At 39.7% G+C, this 23,958-nt stretch overlaps 2 protein-coding genes across 2 annotated transcripts; one reads left to right on the plus strand and one right to left on the minus strand.

Annotated features, from left to right (window-relative positions):
- Positions 1–3,308: 3,308 nt before the first annotated feature.
- On the minus strand, positions 3,309–10,407 carry prox2 (prospero homeobox 2; the record flags this gene model as incomplete). The annotated part of the gene is made up of 4 exons (XM_083923842.1): positions 3,309–3,476; positions 5,254–5,448; positions 6,922–7,057; positions 8,885–10,407. 4 exons carry the CDS (start codon positions 10,405–10,407, stop codon positions 3,309–3,311), a joined length of 2,022 nt encoding a protein of 673 aa, XP_083779968.1.
- A 3,067-nt stretch (positions 10,408–13,474) lies between these two features.
- On the plus strand, positions 13,475–22,434 carry dlst (dihydrolipoamide S-succinyltransferase). The gene is made up of 15 exons (XM_083924898.1): positions 13,475–13,601; positions 15,025–15,058; positions 15,173–15,212; positions 15,528–15,589; positions 15,702–15,776; positions 15,938–15,993; positions 16,520–16,628; positions 16,741–16,920; positions 17,090–17,175; positions 17,309–17,406; positions 18,871–19,001; positions 20,931–21,004; positions 21,103–21,186; positions 21,337–21,504; positions 21,746–22,434. Exons 1-15 carry the CDS (start codon positions 13,539–13,541, stop codon positions 21,878–21,880), a joined length of 1,395 nt encoding a protein of 464 aa, XP_083781024.1. The 5' UTR covers positions 13,475–13,538; the 3' UTR covers positions 21,881–22,434.
- The last annotated feature ends 1,524 nt before the right edge of the window (positions 22,435–23,958 follow it).

A 23,958-nucleotide genomic window follows, 5' to 3' on the forward strand; every position in this document is an offset into this window, starting at 1 on the left:
ATTGCAATTTATGTGAATGAATGAGTTTCGAGTTATATCATTTGCATCTGTTTCGCCTTAACTTTCCTACCTTTACTCCAAAATAGACAAAGCAGAAGAGCAAAAAACAGAGGATCCACACTGAGTGAATGATGGAGTGTATGTACAACACCGACTGTGGCGTGCGCGTGCGTGCTAGTGCATCCCTGGAGGTGACTGCCTCGGTGCCACCCTGAAGCTTCTTCCTCCCCAGCGGCCCCAGGCCTGACCTTGCCCGCTGGTGGGGGACATCTCCCATTAAAGCAGTGCATTGTGATAAGGCCATTTCTTTTCCTTCAGCATCCCTTTAATGTCATCCCTGAAATATGAAGTCATTAAGCGATATTAAAACAGTGCTGACAAACTAATTAACAGAAGACATTATACGGGATGGGCTCGATTAATCCGCTTTAATTGCTCTTTTAAATGGGGGCTCCAATTAAAATTAATAAAGATTTACTGGTGATCACACCAAACTACACCAAGAAGTGGTTGTCTGAAGGGCAGCCTAAAGTCAGCGGCCTCCATTCTCAAGTTGCACTCCCTATTGCTCCCTGCGCCCTCACAGAGGGAGCCTGCCAAAAAAGCCTGTATCTATGAGCAGAAGATTAAACACAGGGTCTGTCCCAGTGCCCCAGGTCCCCTAGCTGCTTTTGTCTCCAGCTCAGGGGTGTTTGATCCCGCCTTTGTCTTTCCAGGACCCTGCTAAGGAGACACTGGCTCATTTTCCCATTAATATAACACCACACACACACACACACACTCACACACACATTGACTGCGCATAATCAGCCACGCTTTCTTTTAACCCACAGATGTGTAAAATACAATGTTGACAATTATAAAATATTTCACAGCGTCCGCTTCCCTGAAGTCCTTGCTGTGAGGAAAACACTATTGAAGAATCCCTTAACAGAGGTTCAGTTTCTACACAATGACAAGTGCACCCCTGTGTGGAGACTTTTGTACACAACAGAATCTGATGCTGCATATTAATGGCTTAAAACGGTAATCTAGATTTCATTTTAAAATAATGCTAGTTATTGGCTAAAATGTAAATAAGAAAAAAAAGTATATACACACACCAAAGAATAAACTTGCCCTTTGAGAGATGAATGATTTGAGTTAGAAGCAAGATGAGCTGTGTGTAGTACGGCACACTTTCACTAGATGATGCTGTTACTTTTTTCTCTTCATCTGCAAGAACTAAATGATGTAAATTAACTTCATATTGTCTCTATAAGTGTGAGAATGAGAAACCGACAGCTTCTTCAAAATCAATATTTTTTATTTCTATAAACGTGCCTTTCTAAAGGTTAAAAAGCATAACACAAAGCATTTGTCCAACACTTTTTGTTTGAATGTTATGACATACTGTTGCCTTTTTACTTTTCATTTCATCTTCATTACAAAGCATACTGTGTTTTATCGGAGACTCTCTAACACAGAACATAATTTCCTATCGAGCTGTTTAAGTTGAAGCCTTGTTCGCCACAGGCAGTCGCACAAACTGAAGGTATTTTCTTTGTTTTCTTTCATTATATCAGAGGTGACCAAGTCTTGTTCAGAAAATCGTTACACAACAAATTAATTTGAGCAAAGCACTTTGGTTCAACCAGAGGCATTTTAATTGAGTTGAGAATGTAAATCAATTTACTGAAGAAGAAGACAGATCTAATTGAAAAGAAATATCTATTAAAAGATTAGTGAGGTTTATTGTCTCCCGTCTTTGTCATCAACCAATTCAACTAATGTTTTAATTTCCTTAATGTTATCATTTCTGATGTAATTGGTGCTTGGGTGCCTAATTGGTTTTCCTGTTAAATGTTTGGTTTTGTGCGCTGACATTGTAATCTCACACAGTGATAAGAAACAGTTTATAAAAGTGGTTCACGCTATTGTGCAGTCCTGTCTTTATTCTTTTAATTTAAAGGAACCATATTGCCTCTTTGTAAAAGTTTAAAGGATAAAAAAACTGTCCCCTGTAAACATACATTTTTATTATTGATATGCTTCAATGCTGTTGACAATGAAAATGCACAGTTAACTATACAATAGGCAGTGAATTTATTTCCACCTACTGTGATTTTTTTGGTTTATTAAGCCCAATAAGGTATCCAAAATGCATCATCTGTGATTTTTGTGACATCACCATACTTGCGTGTGTGTGTCTGTGTTTGTGAACGGCGTGCTTTGAGTGGTGCCTGGAAGAAAGAGTCAACGGGTTTGTGGAATTTTGCTTTGGTGGCACAAATGTGATATGAGGTCATCTCGGCGTTAGTCATTAGGAGGGAATGCATTGTGGCTGTTTTTAAGACATGGCAGTTGTCCGCATCCGCACAGGCCACACAATGAATGCAGGCCTTAGAAAGTTGACTTGAATTGGCTTCGGTGAACAATGTGCACAGCATAGTTTGGGGGACATTTAACAGCTGGCTGTTGGACGTGGATTAGAGGCACCTTAGGGGCTCGGCAGTGGCTCGCAGTATTTTCATAGGGAGAGTTAAACATTTGCAACTAAAAACAAAGCGTTTACCTGGTGTGTGTCTTTATTTTAAATATGTTAATGTATTTCCAAAGAAGAGCACAACACATGTTTTATATTATAATTTAGTGCATCTTTAATTTCAATAATCATCCAGTACAATGTCTGTGAATGAAACATCTGAAAATGATTGTACTTTACATGACCTTTATACATGATAATAAAACCCATAACAGTCACTTGCATTATTTCCACATGCACATTCTGTCAAGCTAAAAGTTTACAACAAAATTATAGAACATTATGCAACATACAACAGCAGCGCATGTACATGTACACAACACACACAGCTATGAAATGAAATCAAAAGCAAACTAATACTGACGGTAAATGCCAAAAATCTTCTCCAGTTCAGCTCAATCAGGCTACACTATAGTTTCACAATATCGAAAAGAATGATTACGCTTTGTAATCATTTTTACACACCTACAAACTCAGTAACTCTCTAAATGTGTTGAGGCAGATCATACAAGTAAACACTAAACAATAAAAATGAACCACAAGAGCATTAATATTGATGCATAACTGCTTGTAAAAGTAGAACATACAGCATTGTAGACTATAGATAGCTCATCAATATTTAAAAGGGTGTGAATGTGTGTGTTTTTTTTTTTACAGATCTACAAAATCATTAATTATCCAACATCTACTATTCACCTCACTAAAATGCACTACAAGAAAGGATGAAATAATACTGTCAAGTGACTAACTCTGATTCATTCACGGTTATAATTTCCCCCTCAGCCTATAAATAGGAAGATGTCTTGAAGTCGTCGGGGACGTCGCTGTCCAGTTTACAGATCACCTTGTATATGGCCTTTTTCCAAGAGGCGTCTGAATCTTTGGCTGCAGAAATGGCACTGTAAAACTCGTGCAATGTGATCTCAGAAACCTCCAGGAATCTGTCTGGAACCTGTAAAACAAAAGGGGAGAAAATGTAGAATCACTGTAATTAAAATCATATTCAAGTACTTCATGTAATGCGGTGTTACAAGCATACTGAACAATCTGTCTTCAGTTTTTCTCAAAGTCAAAAATATGAAATGAAGACCTGTAGCGCAATTCTTCAAACACTCAAACTGATGAAAGGGAGCTCATTTCTTTGTTCTCTGCACACATACAATACATGCAATGCTGCAATCATTAGCTTTCATTTAAAGACCTCTTTGATTAGCTAGTCTTGTTTTCTTGGACCCAAACTACTGGTGCGCTTTCTTCCCAGGGATTCTACCAAGTGCAGTCAACAAAGCATAATTATTAATCCCACTAAGAATACGGAGAAGCAGGATTAAAATGATTTGGTATAGGTTAGGTTTAGGTAAGGATTTGATGTGGTTGAAGTATCATATCTATAGCACAATAAAAACATCAACAAATATAGTCTTGATGCAAGGGATGCTGGGAGAAAACCCGCCCTGCAGCCCTTTTTTCCCATCCACTGACCAGTTAACACAACAGATGTTGGCATAAGTTATTTTTCTTTCCCCTCATCTCCTGACACAAAAGCATCCCTGGGAAAGGAATGTCTTGGTCCCAAGGTAAAGAAAACGGTCCTGTCCCTTTCCCACCAAACGGCCTTCTCCCTCGGAATCCACAGCGTCTTTCTCAGCATTCCGCATCAGTAGCAATCTCAGTCTCGCTCAGGCGTACTGGTCCTCTAATCCTGAGTTGTTTTAGTGGGATTTTGCGGCTTCCTCTTCCCACAGTTTGATAAAGCATCACTCTGGAGTTTAGATAATGGCTATAAAGGCTGGCCAGCCACAGGTGCAGTGTGACACACAGGTCAGAGCACTGACATATGTGACCACATGCTACATGCTGACAGGAGGACATACTTCAGCAGGTTAATAACTGCTGCGATGAACGTGTCAACTCCTGAGCTTTAAATGAATAGTGGGACATTTTAGGAAATACACTTATTCACCATCTGGCGCAGTTCGATGAAAAGAGTGATACCACTCTCATGTTTGTCCGTTAAATATCAAGCAAAAGCTACCAGCCGGTTAGCTTAGCTCAGCATAAAGACTGGAAACAAGGAAACAGCCTGCCTGTTTCTGTTCGAATGGAAAAAAATCTGCTTCCCAGCACCTCCAGAGCCCACTAATTCATTGTTTTGTCCATGCAAAAAGTGTAAAAACAAGATTTCAACAGGTCATGTTTGCAGGGAAACTGGTCAGAGTAAAAAAACAACAAGATATTACATGTTAATCAGTGAGCTCTAGAAGTGTGAATATGTAGATATGAAGAATGTGTTCTTCCAATTTAAGAAAACCTTAAAACCACATTAAGACAGGTGAGATTCAGCCCTTCAAAATAAAACGCAACACTAAAGTACACATCAAACAAAAGGATCCTTTATAGGGTGAGGGGGCAACAGACAAATACTGTATATACTGTAATTTATTTAAAGATAATGCTGCTGTAAATAGGTCCCACTTTAGTCTTATTTGTACATTATGTATGCTTTAATTAGTATTTACAGACAAATACTGTATATATTGTAATTTATTTAAAGATAATGCTGCTTCAGTGTACCCAACTCGGGCCCCTAAAAGTCAAGGGCCGGCCCTGTGTCGCACAGAATAAAAGCAGTGTGTCTTTTTACAAAACCTCATCAGCAAAAAATCAGCTAGAAATATCTGGACGCAAAAAAAATAGAAACTGAAGAATGACTAATGAGTGACACTTACGTGGAAGTCATTGGCTTTATTGTAGTGCATGTTCAGTGCCCGGAACAGCTCTGAGTCCCTGCTGACCGTCATATCTTTGACATCACTGATGCCGTCAACAATGGCCTGGCGGGCAAACTTCTCCATCTGGATGTAGTAGAACTCCCTGAAGTTGCTGAACCACTTGATCAGCTGAGATGTGATGCAGCGGTTGAACTGAAAATCAAGAGAAAAATAGAACTGTCACTTTATTCTATTCATATGTTTACAGCAGAGGATTAATAATTAAGAAATGATAAATATCTCCCCATCTGAAATGTCCTTGGGCAAAACAATTACGTTTTTTTGTTCTCTATTGAAGAAGGCAAACGGAAGCAGAGATCATCATTTACGGGTGAAATTAAAAATGTAATTTCAGAATTTAATTCTGACTTCAATGAGAGCATATAGAAATGTAAAAATATTAAACACCAGGCTTTTCAATTAAAAATCAAATGGCCATCTGATGCTTTGACATCAGCCACTCTTTCCATAATTGACTGAAAACCTGCATTTGGTACCTGCAGGGCAAAATGCCACCAAATGGTCTGTCACTCTACGCGACATTAATTGCTCTGAGCTTTTCCCACCGATGTCCGGGGTGAAAAAACATCTGTCAGGGCGCTGTATTTATAAACTCAGTCTTGACATTAGTCGTGTTATTCTATCTCCTCATCCAGAAAGACAGAAAAAATGCCTAAGGGCTGGGCAGGCATCAAAGACGCTTCTTCTCTCTGGTGTGGTGGGTGAGAAAGCGGCAGCGTAAGGACAGAAGGAAGCTTCCCTCTCATTGACTCGGGCTGATAGGATGGAATCAGACACTGGGATTAGGTGCTCTTTTGTTCAGTGCCACTTCCCACCACAGGATTGTAAGCAAGGAGGAGACGTTCGCAGGGCTGCAGCAACAGCATCCTCCCCCCTGACCCCGGGGGTCAGAGCAGATTGCGAGGCAGGGGCCCGCACTGGCTCAGAGATCTAGGGCCACTGTAGAAGGTGAGGTGATGGGAGGGGAGATGGAAGAGAAACTCAGGAGAAAATTGTGAGAGAGGTAGAAGAGGAGGTATGAGTGGGAGCTTGTAATAAAAGCAGGACGAATGCACCGTTCCTATTGGAAAAGACTGAAAAGAAGTAAGCAGCGATAAATAGGATGAATGAGAAGAACTAACAGGAGAGTGATAAGGAGAGACAAGAGAGAAGACAAAAAGGAGATAGAAGAGGAGGCATGACATGAGCCCAAGGCCAAAATACACAGGATGTTGTGTTTAGGGCCAGCTCATCGCCGCCTGCTGCTGCCGCACAAGTCTCTAATACCAACTCTCTGTTGACACTCAATAGCAATGCCTTGCCTACAGAGTCCTTTGTCACTCCATTTGCTGACTGGAGTGGCTTTTTTTAAAGAGAGAATGCCCCTGTATCTCCCTCTGCCCCCAGGACATACTAGCAGCTCAGTGGCTTTGTTATTTAAACCCTCTGCGTTTTTGTTTCTCTCCTCCGACACACTGCTGATTTTTCTGTCCCAAACACACACTGATGCAAGTAGACACCAGGGAGTCAAACTCAGGACAAACAATCCGGCAGGTTGTTTGAAAAAGTTAAATAAAAAGTGAGATTTTTTTTTTTTAATGTAAAAAAACAAAACAACTAAATTACCTTGACATCAGGGAAAAATGTTTTCAGCACATTGGAGCTGGGGTAGCGGGTGTAGAAGAACATTAGCTTTGCCTTCTTCAGATGGCTCGGGGTGAGACCCTCCTGGATGTTCACATTTACGTTAAGGCAGAAAGAACTGACACTTAAATACAACACACAGCATACAGTCATGTGCAAAGTGATAGCAGACCAGAGTATTGTGTTACCACAATTTTCAGCTAAATTGAATTTCCCTAAAGAACAGCTCGGCATTAACCAGGGAGTCAATAATGACCCTAACATGTGCTTATTGGCAAAACAGAATTACGAATTAGATTAGGGATTTTTAATTAGAGAGCAAAGCACTTCATGCCTGGCAGTTAAGACAGCTTGTTTCAAAATGTTTTGAAGAAGGGAGCTGAATTTCTGATATAATTAAGTTGATTTAAAGAAGACATATGTTGTTGGATTTGGAAATTTTGTATTACAAAAAAAGTTACCGATAATATATTTTCTAAATAGTTTCTTTCTTCTGTTATGTATTTAAAATAATAAAAATTTGCTCCACATCCTATTGCAACATGTATTTCCTTTATTGCCACTATGAATAAATTCAAAACCTCTTCAAGCTTTCCCCCCTATGGCAATGAAGACGCTCAGGAGCATTTCCTCTGTAGTCCACCACCGCGCCTTAGGTCATAATATTTCCTTAGTGGGTCACCACGCCATATATTTATTAGGGAACCCTACCTTTGAAATACGGAAGTTGGGATGAAAGATTTATGTGGTATTGTTCAAAGAGAAGCAGCGCTCTTTGCTCTGTGAAGATAAAGCGAATCCTGAAAGGCACCACATAATATTCCTCCCTAATGCCTTGTGACAAGAGTATCAACAAAACTGAACACTTCTGGGACTATTTTAGTTTAATTTACTTTATAAAGCGCAATAGTCAGGAAATTGTTCTTTTCAATTAGCTTTGGCAAAGAATGGGGTGAAATCATTCATTCATTAACCGTAGTGATTGTGGATGTAAGCAAACATAATTTTGAAAGAACACATTTTTCCCTGATTCCCTGGAGTTCCTATAAGGCTAAAAAACTGTTATCTTGCACTCTATTTCAATCATGTACATTCTGACAAAGGTATCCAACAACAAATGCTCAAGACAAGAGCTCAAGTGTTATGGTTGGGAGGCACTTTCCGTTTCCACCAGCACTCAGACGTGACCTTTTAGATGCACCCCTATCACTCTGATGATGGAGAAATAGATCCTGCACCTTTTCAAGTCTGAAAAAATGACGCTTCCTGAAACAGAAACCGATGCTTTCTCTGCCTTTGAAAAATTGGCTTTTGTTCCTGGCAATTCTTATCAAAGCCTTGTATTCCTTTTTATTTGTCTTTTTCTAAACTTAAAGTCATTACTCTGCTCAGATTAAAGAAGACGCTATAATTTTCTATGGGGTTAGCAAGATCAAAGAAAAAATTCTCCTTGAAGTTTGTTACTGGAACTGTCCATGCTGCAATGAGCCTCAACCATTGTTCAAATGGAAAAGCTGAAATATAGGAGGTTTGTATAAAATAAAAGGGTAAATACAGTATATATAAGATATTAATGTAACAGGAATAAGTACAGAATAATATAATGTAACATCAAGGTTTTCACTGCAAGTTTTGTCCATTTGTGCAAGTATGTGTTTGTATGACTTAATTACATTAATTAATTAAGTACATAAATATATGTCATTCTATAATCAGAGCTATAATAGCTGTTGTGAATTTACACAGTAAAGTCAGATAACTGCCCTTTCAACCTGAATACATCAAAAACAAACATCCCACTATTGTCTCTATCTTTTTTTTATCATCATTATTATTACAATACAGTTCTGAATCCTGCATTAAGAAAAGGCCAAAAAGCAAAGCCACTCTGGCTCGGAATATTTATTATAATATAATATTATAATGAAAGGATATGTTGAGTGACATGTAGGGGTTTCGTTCGGCCATGCTCTGCAGTTCGCCGCACTCAATCTTGACATGAGGGAGACACAGATTGTCGACCGTCACTGCCCCCAGTGCTGAGGGACGAGGGTGGTGACTGAGGTGGCTGGATGTCACCTTGGACCTCATGGCGATGGTGTCCCAGGGCAGGTCAACCGAGTCTGGGGAGGTCCTGTCCATTAATGGGGGCATGCAAGAGAGACCCCCGAAGTTGGAATGGGGCCCGTACTTAAGAAGATGCTCTAGGATCTGACTGTCATGCAGAGGGGTACTGTAATTGAACTGAAATGGTGTCTGGTGCACAGGATAGGGCCTCTTCACTGTCGGGGTGACTGAGCTCAGAGGGGTCACTGTCGGCTTGCGGACCACCAGTGACAGTGCCTCTGTCTGGTCCTGTGGGCTTTGAGCCTCGGAGCTTTCATAATAGTCCAGAGAGCGGGGTCTCACTGCAGCCTCCTCGGCCTGGGGCTGTTCCTGGGTGGAGCTGGCCTGCTGGCTCTTCCTGTCTGCACCAGCACTGATCTGCATGTCTGGAGATGAGCACATGCGCTGCTGAGAGGACAGATCTAGCCCTGTGGAGGACACCTTCTTGAACACCCTGTCCACACAGTCATTTACAGCCCTGGAGAGCTCCTGCTTCAAGGTTTCCTGCAAGTTCTGACTCTCTTTTTGTTGTACTTTCATTCGCTCCTTACTCTCTGCAGTCACTCTGCTATTCTTCCCTTCTATATCATCTTCAGTGTTTACGTAGCATGACTCTGTGCTTTCTCCCAGGGTGCCATGCTCAACTTGTGTCTCATCTCTGTTAATGTGTTCAGGGTCTTCCTGGTTGTAAACCTGAAGGAACTTTTCCTGGAGCTGGCGCAGCAGCCTTTGCATGCTGTGGAGCTGCTCTTTCAGCTTGTGACACTCCTCATCCTTGGAGTTGCAGTTCTCACTACTGCTGCTTCCAGGTCTTCTGTTTGCCGGTCCTTCAACAGTGTGTTCCTGATGCTGAGGCAACCGCTGCTTACGCTTGTTCTCCCTGTATGCTTCTCTGGCCTCTCTGGTGTCTCTGGCATCTGTGTCAGACCTCTCACTGTCTCCATGCTGCCTGCTGTTTGGAGAGCCTGCCATGACCCTGATAATGTTCTCCACTCTAGCCCTTTTGGCCTGTAGATGGTCAGTCATGGGATGCTCCCCCTCCAGACTGGCTCCTGTAGAAATGTGAGCAATGGGAGAGGCAGCTTCCACCGTGCTGTCCTTTGAGGAGACGCTGCACTGGTCATCCTGGCCGGAGTCAGCAGCCGTGGAGCTGGAAAGGTAAAAATGGCTTTCATCTAGAGCCCTCTTGTTGTGGATTGTCTTACGGAGGAGTTGAGATATGATGGATCCACTGGAATACGTGGCCAGAGGCTCGTCATACATGTTTCTGCGGAAGCAAGGCAACATGACGTCAGGTTTGTCTTCCTCTTGGCAGCCTTCACTGGAGTTGTGCATGTTCTGGTCGGGAAGACTGAGATTCATGCTTACTGAGGAGGCTACACACGTTGCACAATCGGTTATGTGAAAGGCAAGAATCTGAAAAGACAGAAAATAATAATGGGAAAAAACACATTTAAAAACAAGAGAAAGACATTTTATAGCCCTTTTTTGTTCTTAATTACTGTATTTCTTACATTGTTTATTGCATTTAACATTTTAAATTAAAAAAATGTATCTTATTGTTTTTTGTGCCTGTTGTTGAACAGTGACATTCAAATCAAACAGTTATGACAATAGCATGTAATGTCTCTTTATGCTTTGGTTAGGTAGCAAAGATAAAGTACATTCATTTGTAAAATTTGGGTACATTTATCTAATAATTGCAATTCTGTCATTTTGTTTAGAAAAACTGAAATTACACTTGTGATTTTAAAATGACTACATAAACAAGCAAATGAATTACTATCACACAGAATGGAAAATCAAGGAACCCTGCATTATTTGCAAGATCCTCAGTTCTGTAAGAAAAAAAAGAAGAAGAAATCCTTGATCTTAAGCAATAAGAGAGTGCGTTCTTTTGTATCATTTCATCTTGGGGTTGTAATAATGGATAACACAAAAGGATGAAAAGAACAACTGTAACATACCCATGAAAGGTACATTTCAGCTTCTGAAAGCCACGCACAAGAAACAGATGTGTATTATTTACGAGAAGAATTATCAAGAAAACCTCTTTATTTTTTCAATTTCCTGATTCTGTCGTCCCTGGCTTCATTCCCTTAAGTGTTTATTTGATAATATTTTTCATGCTGTAACACATTACCTCATACAAAGTGCATTGTTAAACTAATTAAAAATACTTCTGTATATAAAAATGGAACAGATGGACTAGAAAAGAACAGATTATACTTTTTCATTTCTACATTAGACAATGGATTCTATATCAGTCCCACTTATGTTCCTACTTCTTAGTGTAATATATATAAATATTCTAACAGAAAAAGAACAACATCCTTTAGGAAAATAAAATCAATCCACAAGATTATTTCATTCTCCTATAATTTGTGGATAGTCAGTGTAATGTTAATATTTGATATACTCTTCACAGTTAGCAAATGCCCTGCACTATGACAGGTTGTAGACCTACTGTTTGTGGATAAATGGTGAATTACCTGAAGCTCACTGCTCGGAGAAGATCATAAAATGTGCAATCAATTAAAAAAAAAAAAAAGACTATATGAAACTAGGATACATAAACTCAACACAATCTCAATAAGAAAAGCCATTTTTCTTTTGTTATTTAAAAAAAAAACTCACTTAACAGACATAAAAACATTTACCTCACCTATCATAGTTGTCAGCTTTACTTTAAAAGCATGCGTGAGAGTGTCAAAAATAAAATCACCTCTCATGAAAGAAACACTAAATTCAAATGATGGGTTTTTAAGCGGGGTTAGCTGCAGGCATGCACACTCCTACGGGGCTGCAGTTTGACCACTGTTCACAGAGACAGAGACAGAGGGAGCGGCTGTGGTGGGACCTTACCTGTTGCGCTGCTGCCTGGGACCGTGCTGCCGAGCTGATGGCCTGCGCGGACTGTGAGTTACCGGACAGGAGCGGTGCAGGAGAGTCGAGGCATCAGACAGAGCTGGGGCGTGGCCATGTGAGAGCAACGAGGTGGTCGAACATCACCCACATAATGTCAAGAGGAGGAAAGTGTTGGAGAGTGACAGCTGTAGGTTGGAAGGTGGGTTCCGAAACCTGATGGACTGATGCCTGCTGAATCACCAACAATGACAATGGCTGACTGAGGATGACTTATGTATTGATATCAATAGGGCAATGGTTCTGATATTCATGCACAACTGGAAAATTGACATGCATACATGATAAAGGCCTACATAAATCAATAGGCTAATCTAATGCTATTCTAATTTATTGTCTCCAATGGGCAATTGGTGGCCAGGCAGTGACAGGATAAAACACAAGGCACACAAAACACAAAGAGGACAGGCGTGCAAGCTAAAGTAGCGACAAGTTAAATAATATTTAGGATAAAAACATTTTCTGCAGTATCTCTGAAGCTATTGGCCTACTTAAAGAGCTTTGTCAGTTGGATCACAATAATGCTAATAATAATAATAATAATAACTATAGTAATAACTTTATTTATATTGGCACATTTTACAAAGTGCTTTGACAGCAAGGGCAAAGTCAAAAGCATATACATCTTAACTCATATATCCATCAACAAGGCGAGATAAACGATAGGACACTTTTAACGAACAGTAAAAAACAAATAATTATTCAAAATAAAATGAACAAATGCTAAGGTAAAAAGACAGTAAAGAGAAAATAAAAATAAAATAATATAGATAAACTAAATAAAAATACGACATCACATGAAACCAAGCCCATAAAAGTGTGTTTTTAGAAGTGATTTAAGATAAGCCTCTGATTCAGCAAGACTTAGATGGTATCTGTTCGCTCTTCTGTTATATTCTCTGTTTTTATACTTTTACCTGTTGTGCAATGCCTTACCTTATGGCTTATTTCACTGGTTCTCAAACGGTGGCACTTGAAGGAATCTCCACACTAAACAAGGAAACATTAATTACTAAATCAATATGATACTGTCATTTAAAGTAGGTTTAGCATTTCCTGTCATATGTTTTTTTCTGTTACGTTGTCACGTCCGTTAGTTACAAACTAAACTGCGATGGCAAGATAGTGAGCGGAGGTAAAACACACTGACACTCAGTTCTGGTGCTACCCTTTTTTCATGCAGAGTGGCTGAAGACAGTCAAGAATAAATATTCTTCTACGGAAAGAATATAAACCTTTCTGTCCGTAGCTGATTAGTGTATTTTAACATGTGTCTTATTGGTGGTACTTGAGAGAGCCTGATATTTTTTGAAGTGCTACGTCATGTACAAAGTTTGAGAACCATCCTGCTGTTCTCTGTTCTCGCGTTGTTACCTGCAGGCTGTAAAGGTAGCTGAAGGTATTTACACTTTATTTATAGATTATTTCTCAGTAGTTAAAGGTGGTCAGACGGGGGTGGGGGCCATACTGAGGACTCCCCTCCTCCAGTCGGAGCACTTGGCTTATCCCGCACTACTTCCTCCCCTGAAGTTCCCTTCCTGCTGACAGGCTGCTGTCACACAGCCACCATGTTATCCCATTCCCGGTGTCTCACTAGGAATTTCGGCCGTTCCCTCTGTGCCATCCGCCAGGTAGGCAACAAGCAAGTTAACGGTTATCGTTGCCCCTCGCAACCGGACCCTTCGCTGTCTTTTGGCCGAGCGAACGCGCAGCTCCTGTCCTGTTCGGCGTTAGCATTAGCATTAGCTGTGTGGGCCACGGCCAAGGACAGTGTGACACTTCCATTCACAAGTCTTTGCTGTGTAAAAGTTAAAAAACAGTACTCTCTGTGGTGGGTTGTTCGTCTTGGTGTGAATGCAAAAGCTGCTGACAGAAAGTATGCTGTCCATGTTAACGCAAACGAATCCAATATTTTGGTAGCTGTAGCAAGAACACGCTAGCCAGGCTAACTAACAGTAAATGAAGGGGTTGGTAAGCTAGGTGCTCTTTAGCTGTCAAGCTGAGGTCATATTGTGGTTTATGAGAGAAAGCAACGCCCCAGTAGAGCTAACTCTACTGAAGTGTGTTTTATTCGTTTAATGTTAGCAGTGGTGGAATGTAACTAAGTACACAAGTACAGTACTTGGGTATAATTTTGAAGTACTTGTATTGTACTTGAGTAAATATCTTATGCTACTTTATATGTCCTATTCCACTACATTTGAGAGGAAACTGTACTTTTTACTGCACTACATTAATTTGTTAATTTTAGTTACTTTACAGATTCTGATTATTAAAACAAAATATCATCAACAAATTAAATAACATATTCTAGATTAAGCTACACAGCATTATATGAAGTAAATAAATGTATCCCCACCTTTATCAGCTGAAATATAAAAGTTATATTTATATTAATCCATCAATAATTACAATCTAATAATATAATATTCTAACATTCTGCATAATGAGTACTTTTCAATTTTGCACTTAAATCATATTTGGTGCTTATATTTTTCTACTTCTACTTGAGAAACATTTTCAATGCAGGACTTTTTACTTGTAACAGTATTTACTACTTTTACTTAAGTAAAAGCTCTTCTTCCACCACTGAACGTTAGAGTGACATTCTGTTGCTGCATTATTAAGCTAAGAATCAAAGTCGGTTGTCAGTGAAGTCCTGGTCAACATTAGTGCAGTTGTTAATTTTGTCAACAAGATGTGTTGCTGCTGTTCAAGTAGCTGCACAAATAGTAATACATTTAATGCATTTGCTAGTGTAGCCACCTGTTTGCCAGATAAATGCTTATTGATTATTACCAGTCAGTCAAAGGTCACTTCTACGCTATATAGACAATGACCTTTGACCGACTGACAGCACTGACTTATCTCCCTGTTGTTCACTCCATTGCCATTTTCACAATCCCATCTTTTATTTACTGTTAAGCATAGTTGTGGACCTTGATGTCAATGTTTTCAAGTTTATTAGACATTGTTGAGTTGCCTTTCTGCACAATACTTATACATTCAAAAAGTTGCAGACCTTTTCTCATGCTTAACTGTACCTTGTCACAGGGGAATAACGCATTAGCTCGGCGGGCCACGGCAGGTATGTGTGGTCACACAACAAGCATTAAGTCTTAAATCCCAATCTTCGCTTTGGGATATGATATCCCTGCTGCAAGAAGTTATTAACACATCGCCCTTGTCTGTTTTATTACAGCTCTGTCAGCTAGCCATTCTGTCACTTTGAAAAACAGCATGTAAGTACATTAACTCATATTAACACTGAACTATTTGAAGAACTAAGCAATTTTACTATCAGAATTAAGGACACCATTCACACTGTAGATATGTGAGATTTGACATTGAAAGTCTTCTGTCCTTCACTCATCAATAATATCTCAAAAACTTGGCCACCTTTGACGTGTCATGAACCTATACACCAATTATCATTCAGTATATAGCATGTACTGTTCCATACACACAAGCCAAATATGAATTTATTTATTTTTTGCCTTCTTGGATGACAAATGAAAGCAGTTTGTTTAATTTTTTGTTTGTTTTTTGTTTTTCAGAAAATCTGATCCCCGGTCCAGCATTTTCCAAATCCAGTACTTCAGGACGTCTGTAGCCTACAGTATGTTTGAGCCTGCATTCCTTTATTTTTTACACTTATCTGAATGTGAAGCATGACCACTGATGTGTGGAGGGAAGAAATGTATCTCCTTTGACTCATTTTTGTTGTCCAGGAGATGAAGTTGTCACAGTCAAGACCCCTGCGTTTGCAGAATCTGTCACAGAGGGGGACGTGAGGTGGGAGAAAGGTAACTCCTTTTTTTTATTAATTGATATGCATTAGTTGCTTCTAAATAAGGAAAAGCATGGATGGTTTCTTTCGATACAAATACCAGCCGAATTATAACCAAACTAAGCAAAAGGTTGTCCATTTGCACTCAGATGCTAAAATATAGCTTTCTCCTTACAGCTGTTGGAGACACCGTCTCTGAGGATGAAGTGGTGTGTGAAATTGAGACTGATAAGGTAAAACTAAGTAAATATCATACATGTTCACCATGTTTTTGAGTACTGGTGGTTGTTTGACTTTGCTTACAGAGTTTTCAGATAATGTGGGATAAAAAAACATTTTTACATATTTAAACATCGAGAGAATTAAGTGCAATAACGCTGAAATAAATTATTTTGTAATCTTCAATCTCACTGTGTTAACTCCTTATCAAACCACTGTATTTAATCCACATTTTACAACTCTTTACAGTTAATGTTCCACCAGTATTAAATGTTTTGGGGTTTCATTCTTAGACATTTCTTGTTTTAATATTACATTTTTACATTCAGGCATCTCCATGAGAGCATGAGAAAAAGGGCAAATCATTACTGACTGAATATTTTTCAGTATTTTCTTATAAGCCATTGAACTTGTGTTAACACTTAAAAGACATGCTTGCTGTCATTACTAATACAAATCACAACATGTCTGCTATTTAGAAAATATCCTAGAACTATTTGCATTATTATTTAGACTTTGATTTTTTTTTTCTGCCATTAGACATCAGTGCAGGTTCCCGCTCCTGCTGCCGGGGTGATCGAAGAGCTTTTAGTCCCTGATGGAGGGAAGGTCGAGGGAGGAACTGCGCTCTTTAAGCTTCGAAAAGGAGGTCTCAAATATTGTATTTCGTTGAAGATTTTAAAATATTGATGGAAAATATTCTTATTAAGACAATACTTCAAAGTACGTCTGGACCTAAATGTTCACCTCTGTGTCTTTAGCTGGTGCTCCCAAAGCTGCAGAGGCTCCTAAAGCCGAGGCCCCGGCCGCTGCAGCCCCTCCAACACCTTCTGCTACTTCTACTCCCCCTCCACCTCCTCCTCCTTCAGCTGTGGGCCCCATTCCCACCACTATGCCCCCTGTGCCACCTGTGCCAGCACATGCTATGGACACCAAACCAGGTTAGTTGTCATGAGACAGACGGCCTGTGTCATGTGAGAACTGTTTTGTATGACATCTGTGCTCTTGACCTCTAGCTTACATGATTAATCATTGTAGGCAGTGGCTTTCACCATTTCCACTAAACTAATGTCAAGAGATACTAACTGCTTCTTTACGTCTCTCTCATAGTTTCAGCCATCAAGCCCACTGCTGCTCCAGCTGCACCAGTGGCTCAAGCTGAGGGAGGGACAAAAGGAGCCAGGACAGAGAGCAGGGTAAAGTGCAAAAATCACCACTCACCTAAATATTTAGGAGTATATGATGACTTTTGGAGTTTGTCTTATGCTCTATTAGAGTAAGAGTTGGGAACCATTTACTGAATCTGATAATTCATGTTTTTTGTTTTAGGTTAAGATGAACCGCATGAGACTGAGAATTGCCCAGAGACTGAAAGAAGCCCAAAACACCTGCGCTATGTTGACTACGTTTAATGAGGTCGACATGAGGTAGGAAATTCAAACTGGTTGACCTACTTGATTTAACCATCTATGCTATTTTAGATAATGAATGTGAAATGTGCTCTGCTGCATTAAAATATACTGGACAATTTAGAGGCATTGGTGGGAAAAAAAAGATCTTGTGTAAGATTCCAAATCTGTTTAAATATCTATAAAAGTGTTTGTAAGTGTGCCTTTTGTGTGCAGTGTGTACACAGTATACATAATTGTATGTATATCCGTGTTAAAAGCCAAAACACTACTTGCACAAATGGTTATAGATTGGAATCTGCCCAATAGGAAAAGCTTTTCGAAACCTGATATCCTCTCTTAAACACTGGAATGTAAATATTTGGTCGTAATGCCATCTAAAACGAAGATAAGAATTGTTAAAACAGGTTTTATTAATTTACAAGGAAATGTTATTGTCTGCACTTGCCCCCTGTGCTGAAGAGGACACTTTGAGGATTTCTTTTCCCCGCAAATGTGCGGTGTCAGCTTTCAGCTATTCAGGGTTTTCTATGTATCCTAATTAGATTGACATTGACGGTCTGGAGGAAGACTTCCCATGCTAGGGCTCATCTGGAGCCGAAGGAGCTAGTCAGAGCAGGAGGCTGGAGCATCTGTAGGGGCCCACAGAGACCTGCGCTCTGAGTGGAAGAGCTGCCTCAACCGATATGGGCTTTTATGACAGCCCAATAAGATTTACAGGCTCTAGAAAGTGAAGATTTTTATCGCTTCTTCTCTCCTTTCTCGGAGAGTCTGTGTCTTGGGAGGGGCTAATTATGTTAGCGGAGAAACCCTAGAGCTTCAACAGGGTTAGAGACAGGAAAACAAACAATTAAAAAGAGAGATACATGAGAAAAATGAGCAATGATGAAACGATTAGCGGGCCAATTTCAATAGCTTTAATTCACCACAATCTGTAACAGAATTCTTTTAGAGCCATGAAAACACATTTTTCCCCCCTTTTTTTTAAAAGAGATTTTATATTGTGACCTGTATATTTCATAATGTGGTTACAATATTTGAAAAACTATTTTCAGTTTCTAGTATCTTTATTTCTAGTACAGCTTATAATTTGATATACTTTTTAAAGGTTTCAATATACAGTTAATGTTTAGTAACCTGTTTCAAGCTAAAGCAGTGGCTTGTCTTATTTTAGCTACTTTAGTAAACCTCATTTAAATATAACTGCTCTGTCTGCCGTACACTCAAAGCAGTAACCAACTTAAAAACCCATCAAGTACATTCAAGTATTATAGTTTTTTGTGTTAAAATGCATTTTAAGTCATTCTTACACCTCTGTATATTCCATGTTTTGTTTGGCTGTACTCAAATTCGCAGGTCTTGCTAGTCTTTTAGTCCCACTTTCATAACTACAATCAAATCCAGTATCTTATATGCTTCAACCCTGCTTGTTGCTTTAATGCCAAATTTGAATTTGATCAATGCTTTTTTTTCCTCCTGCAGTAACATCACAGAGATGAGGAAGACTTACAAAGATGCCTTCCTGAAAAAACATAACATGAAGTTGGGTTTCATGTCTGCATTTGTGAAAGCTGCTGCCTACGCTCTGGCTGACCAACCTGCTGTCAATGCCGGTATAGATTTAACCTTAAAGACTGAGAAACCTCACTTTGTGGTATCAGCTTGACAAGTCTTTGCATGCATGGGTACAAGTCACTGCAAGAGTGTGTGGTGAAGAAAACGATTTATGTTTCAGTATATTTCACTGCCAAACCTCAAGACCTACACTCACTTATTTACTGCCTTTTGACCACCCTGACCTATTTAGATAGACCACAGTGACACGTGGGGTGGGGGGTGGAGCTGGCTTTTAAGCCTAAAATAGCACCTTCCAAAAGTTTTCACTTGCATGTAACACAAATGGCACGTAAAAAAAGTAGTGGTTGTTTTCAGATATAACCTTTTGTACATACAGTGCCTTGAAGAAAAGTATTCATACGTTTTCACATTTTGTCATTTTACAACCACAAACCTAAATGTGTTTTACTGAGATTTTATGTGATAGACCAACACAAAGTGACACATAATTGTGAAGTGGAACGAAAATGATAAATGGTTTACAAAAATTTAAGCAAATACAAATCAACAAGTGTGGTGTGCATTTGTATTCAGCCCCTTGTGTCAATACTTTGTAGAGCCACCTTTCGCTGCAATTACAGCTGCAAGTCTTTTGGGGTATGTCTCTACCAGCTTTGCACATCTGAAATGTTTGCCCATTCTTCTATGCAAAATAGCTCAAGCTCAGCCAAATTGGATGGAGAGCGTCTGTGAACAGAAACCTTCAAGTCTTGCCACAGATGCTTAATGGGATTTAGGTCTGGACTTTGACTGGGCCATTCTAACACATGAATATTCTTTGATCTAAACCATTCCATTGTAGCTCTGGCTCTATGTTTAGGGCCATTGTCTTACTGGAAGGTGAATCTCCTTGCCAGTCTCAAGTCTTCTGCAGCCTCCAACAGGTTTTCTTGCAGGATTGCCCTGTATTTAGCTCCATCCATCCTCCCATCAACTCTGACCAGCTTCCCTGTCCCTGCTGAAGAAAAGCATCCCCACAGCATGAGGCTGCCACCCCCATGCTTCACAGTGGGAATGGTGTGTTCAGGGTGATGAGCAGTGTTACTTTTATGCATACACATAGCACTTTGCATTCAGGCCAAAAAGTTCAACTTTGGTCTCATCTGACCAGAGCACCTTTTCCACATGTTTGCTGTGTCCCCAACATGGCTTGTGGCAAATTGCAAACAGGATGTCTTATGTCTGTTTTTCAACAGTGAATTTCTTCTTGCTACTCTTCCATAAAGGCCAGATTTGTGGAGTACACAACTTATAGTTGTCTTGTGGACAGATTCTCCCACCTGAGCTGTGGATTTCTGCAACTCCTCCAGAGTGACCATGGGCCTCTTGGCAGCTTCTGTCATCAGTGCTCTCCTCGCTCGCTCTGTCAGTTTAGGTGGACGGCCATGTCTAGGGTAGGTTAGCAGTTGTGGCATACTTCTTCCATTTTTGGATGATGGATTGAACAGTGCTTCTTGAGCTGTTCAAAGCTTAACCTTGCTTTAAACTTCTCCACAACTTTTCCCCAGACCTGTCTGGTGAGTTCCTTGGTCTTCATGATGCTACTTGTTGATTAGTGTTCTCTAACAAAGCACTGAGGCCTTTGCAGAACAGTTGTATTTATACTGATACTAAATTACACACAGGTGGACTCTATTAACTAATTAGGTGGCATTTTATTTAGGGGTATCAGAGTAGAGGGGGCTGAATACAAATGCTCACCACACTTTTTAGATTTTTATATGCTTAAATCTTTGTAAACCATGTATCATTTTCGTCCCACTTCACAGTTATGTGTTACTTTGTGTCGGTCTTCTCAATAAAATACATTTAAGTTTGTGGTTGTAGAGTGAAAAAATGTGAAAACATTCAAGGGGTATGAATACTTTTTCAAGGCACTGTATGTCCTCTGTATACAATGTTCACACTTCTCTCCTTGTTTTCAGTAATTGATGACACAACCAAAGAAATTGTGTACAGGGACTACGTCGACATCAGTGTTGCTGTGGCCACACCGAAGGTGAGACAAGTGCATTATATTGTAATGCTAAGTGCTTGATAGCTCACTTGTCTCTAATGTGAAGGGCAGAAAATTCAGTCTTATAACATCTCTCTTAGGGTCTGGTGGTTCCTGTAATCCGAAGCGTGGAGGGAATGAATTTTGCTGATATTGAGAAGGCCATCAGTTTGTTGGGTGAAAAGGTATTATTTTTATAGTGCATATTATGCAACATTCGTTTGAGTCATGTTTGTCAAAGCTTCTTTGTTTTTCTTAAAAAACTCATTGTGAAAGGTTCTCATTTCTAGATTATCTCATTATGTGGTTTATCTTAACTGTGGATTTGTTTGTAGGCCCGTAAGAATGAGCTGGCTGTTGAGGACATGGATGGAGGAACCTTCACCATCAGCAACGGTGGTGTGTTTGGGTCCATGTTCGGCACACCGATAATCAATCCACCACAGTCTGCTATTTTAGGCATGCATGGCATCTTTGACAGGCCTGTAGCAATCGGTGGCAAGGTTTGTTTCTTTAATTTTAAATATGCAAATACACAAAATACACCAAATAAAAGAACATATTTAGCACATATGTAAAATGAATATTTTTATTTAATTGAATAAGATTAAATATTACAAAATGGTCTTGGTTTGTCAAATCTCTTCACACTACAGCTCTGTTTGCCAATTATTAGGTGTTCACTAAACTTTCTTTCTACATCTCTCTAATCTTGCATGCATTGACTCCTTTTTTGTTGTTTAGGTGGAGATCCGTCCCATGATGTATGTTGCCCTGACGTACGACCATCGTCTGATTGATGGAAGAGAGGCGGTCACTTTCCTGCGCAAGATCAAGTCAGTAGTGGAGGACCCTAGGGTGCTGCTCCTTGACATGTAAACCCTTGTGCACTCCAGGCCCAACCAAACAAATCACCCTACACAAACAGTGGCTGTACTCACCTGATGAACATAACTTAACTGCAGTTGTTGTATTGGTTAACTAGAAAAGAGAATTTTTGGAGGACAGTTTGAGTTGTGCGATGGACATTTGTAAGGTCGGCAGTGATGAAAGGTTTGGTGCTGTTGTGGAAAGGATGTCGGGGTCTGGGGTTTCTGTGGTGCTGGTCTCTAGATCAAAAAAACAATATTCTTTTTCTCATGCACCATTTTCTACATACAACTGAAAAAAAATCTCTCAAATTTATTGAGATAAATGATAAAGATAGATAAACTGCATAGTATCATTTCATTTATTTGGTTGAGGGAATAACAATGAACACCTATTGGGCCAGAAACCAAGAAACACTATGTACTAAAATGTCCAAATTGAAGAAATCCTCTGAGAATTATGCCATTCGTTTCACAAAAATGAGGAAGATTCTCTTTATGATGTGTAAGAAAGACTATTTAAGAAAAATGTATGTTTTAAACAATAAAAGCTGCATTACTCGACTGTGGTTTATGTGTTGTTTTTTTAGTGCTTTCATATTTGACAGGGTAGCTAAATTAACAAGAATAGACCTGGGGCATAGATGGCTTGAAAGGCAATTCATCCACATCCTACCCTGTAAAGTTTTGTGACTTTATCTTGCACGGTTGCACACTATCACGGTGACAAAATCTGTCCATAGACAGACATATAAGCAACTAGCAAAGTTCTCAAAACCATCTCTGTTATTTACAGTCCGCTTCACTAGATGTCTCCAGGGGCCTGTTTCACAAAGCAGGTTTAGTGAAAACTCTGAGTATGTTAACCCTGAAATGAGGGAAACTCTGAGTTTTCCGTTTCACAAAGGGAGGTAACTCAAACCAGAGAGAGAGGGGTAACTCTAGCCTGTTTCACAAAGGGAGGTAACTTAAACTCTAGGTCAGTTACCATGGTAACATGCTCTCTGAAACTAACCTGATCGGGACCAGGGGCCTGTTTCACAAAGCAGGTTTAGTGAAAACTCTGAGTATGTTAACCCTGAAATGAGGGAAACTCTGAGTTTTCCGTTTCACAAAGGGAGGTAACTCAAACCAGAGACAGAGGGGTAACTCTAGCCTGTTTCACAAAGGGAGGTAACTTAAACTCTCGGTCAGTTACCATGGTAACATGCTCTCTGAAACTAACCTGGTCGGGACCAGGTTTTTCTCAGAAAACCTTGAGTTTCTCTCTGTCTCCGCCCTCTTTCAGCCACACACGGTGTTTCATTTCCTCATTCATTCAGTCAGCACGCGAGTTTTGGCGAAGTATAGTTCTGCTATAGTTCCGTCTGTTTTTTCAGAAAATCACTGCAAATATCAGTCATTAGAAGTTATATTAGGTGGCGACTATTTCACTACTATGGCGTGTCCTTCTGATAACAATCCCGTGGATGAAGCTGCAGCATTACTGCGCAGATAATTATATATTCGTCGGGAGATGATTATCAGACTATTGATTATAGATGTTCTTGCATTTCCAGACAATTCTCTTTTTGAGCGGTACCGTTTCATATCACAGCAGATATTCTGTGTTGCGCTGCGGTTTTTTGCAAACGGGAGTTTTTGTATACAACGTATAAAAGTCATTCAGTAGGCCTACATTAGAAGTTATATTAAGTGTTGAATAGTTACACTACCATGGCGTGTCATTTTGATAACGATCCCGTGAATGAAGGTGACGCATTTCGCAAAGAGAATTAAATATTCGTCGGGAGATGATTATCAGACCGCGCATAGACGTCCTTAATATGCTGCAGCCATAATTACAAAATGAATGAAATGGATCTTTTGAGCAAGTTGAATGTATTTGACTCAGCGTTTCTAAATATAATTCCAGCTTTTCTTGCAATTCATAGGTTCAAAAGTGTGTGCTTTTAGTTGGGTTACCGTTATATTAACTACTCCTATAAAGCCTTCTGATCCAGAATATCACCTATAATGCGAGGGGGCTGAATACGGCACAACACCGTTTCATGTCACAGTCCATCTCACCCCTCCTTACATTTCCAA

Source organism: Echiichthys vipera (genome assembly GCF_963691815.1).
Source record: "Echiichthys vipera genome assembly, chromosome: 12".
In the NCBI taxonomy this organism is placed as follows: Eukaryota; Metazoa; Chordata; class Actinopteri; order Perciformes; family Trachinidae; genus Echiichthys; species Echiichthys vipera.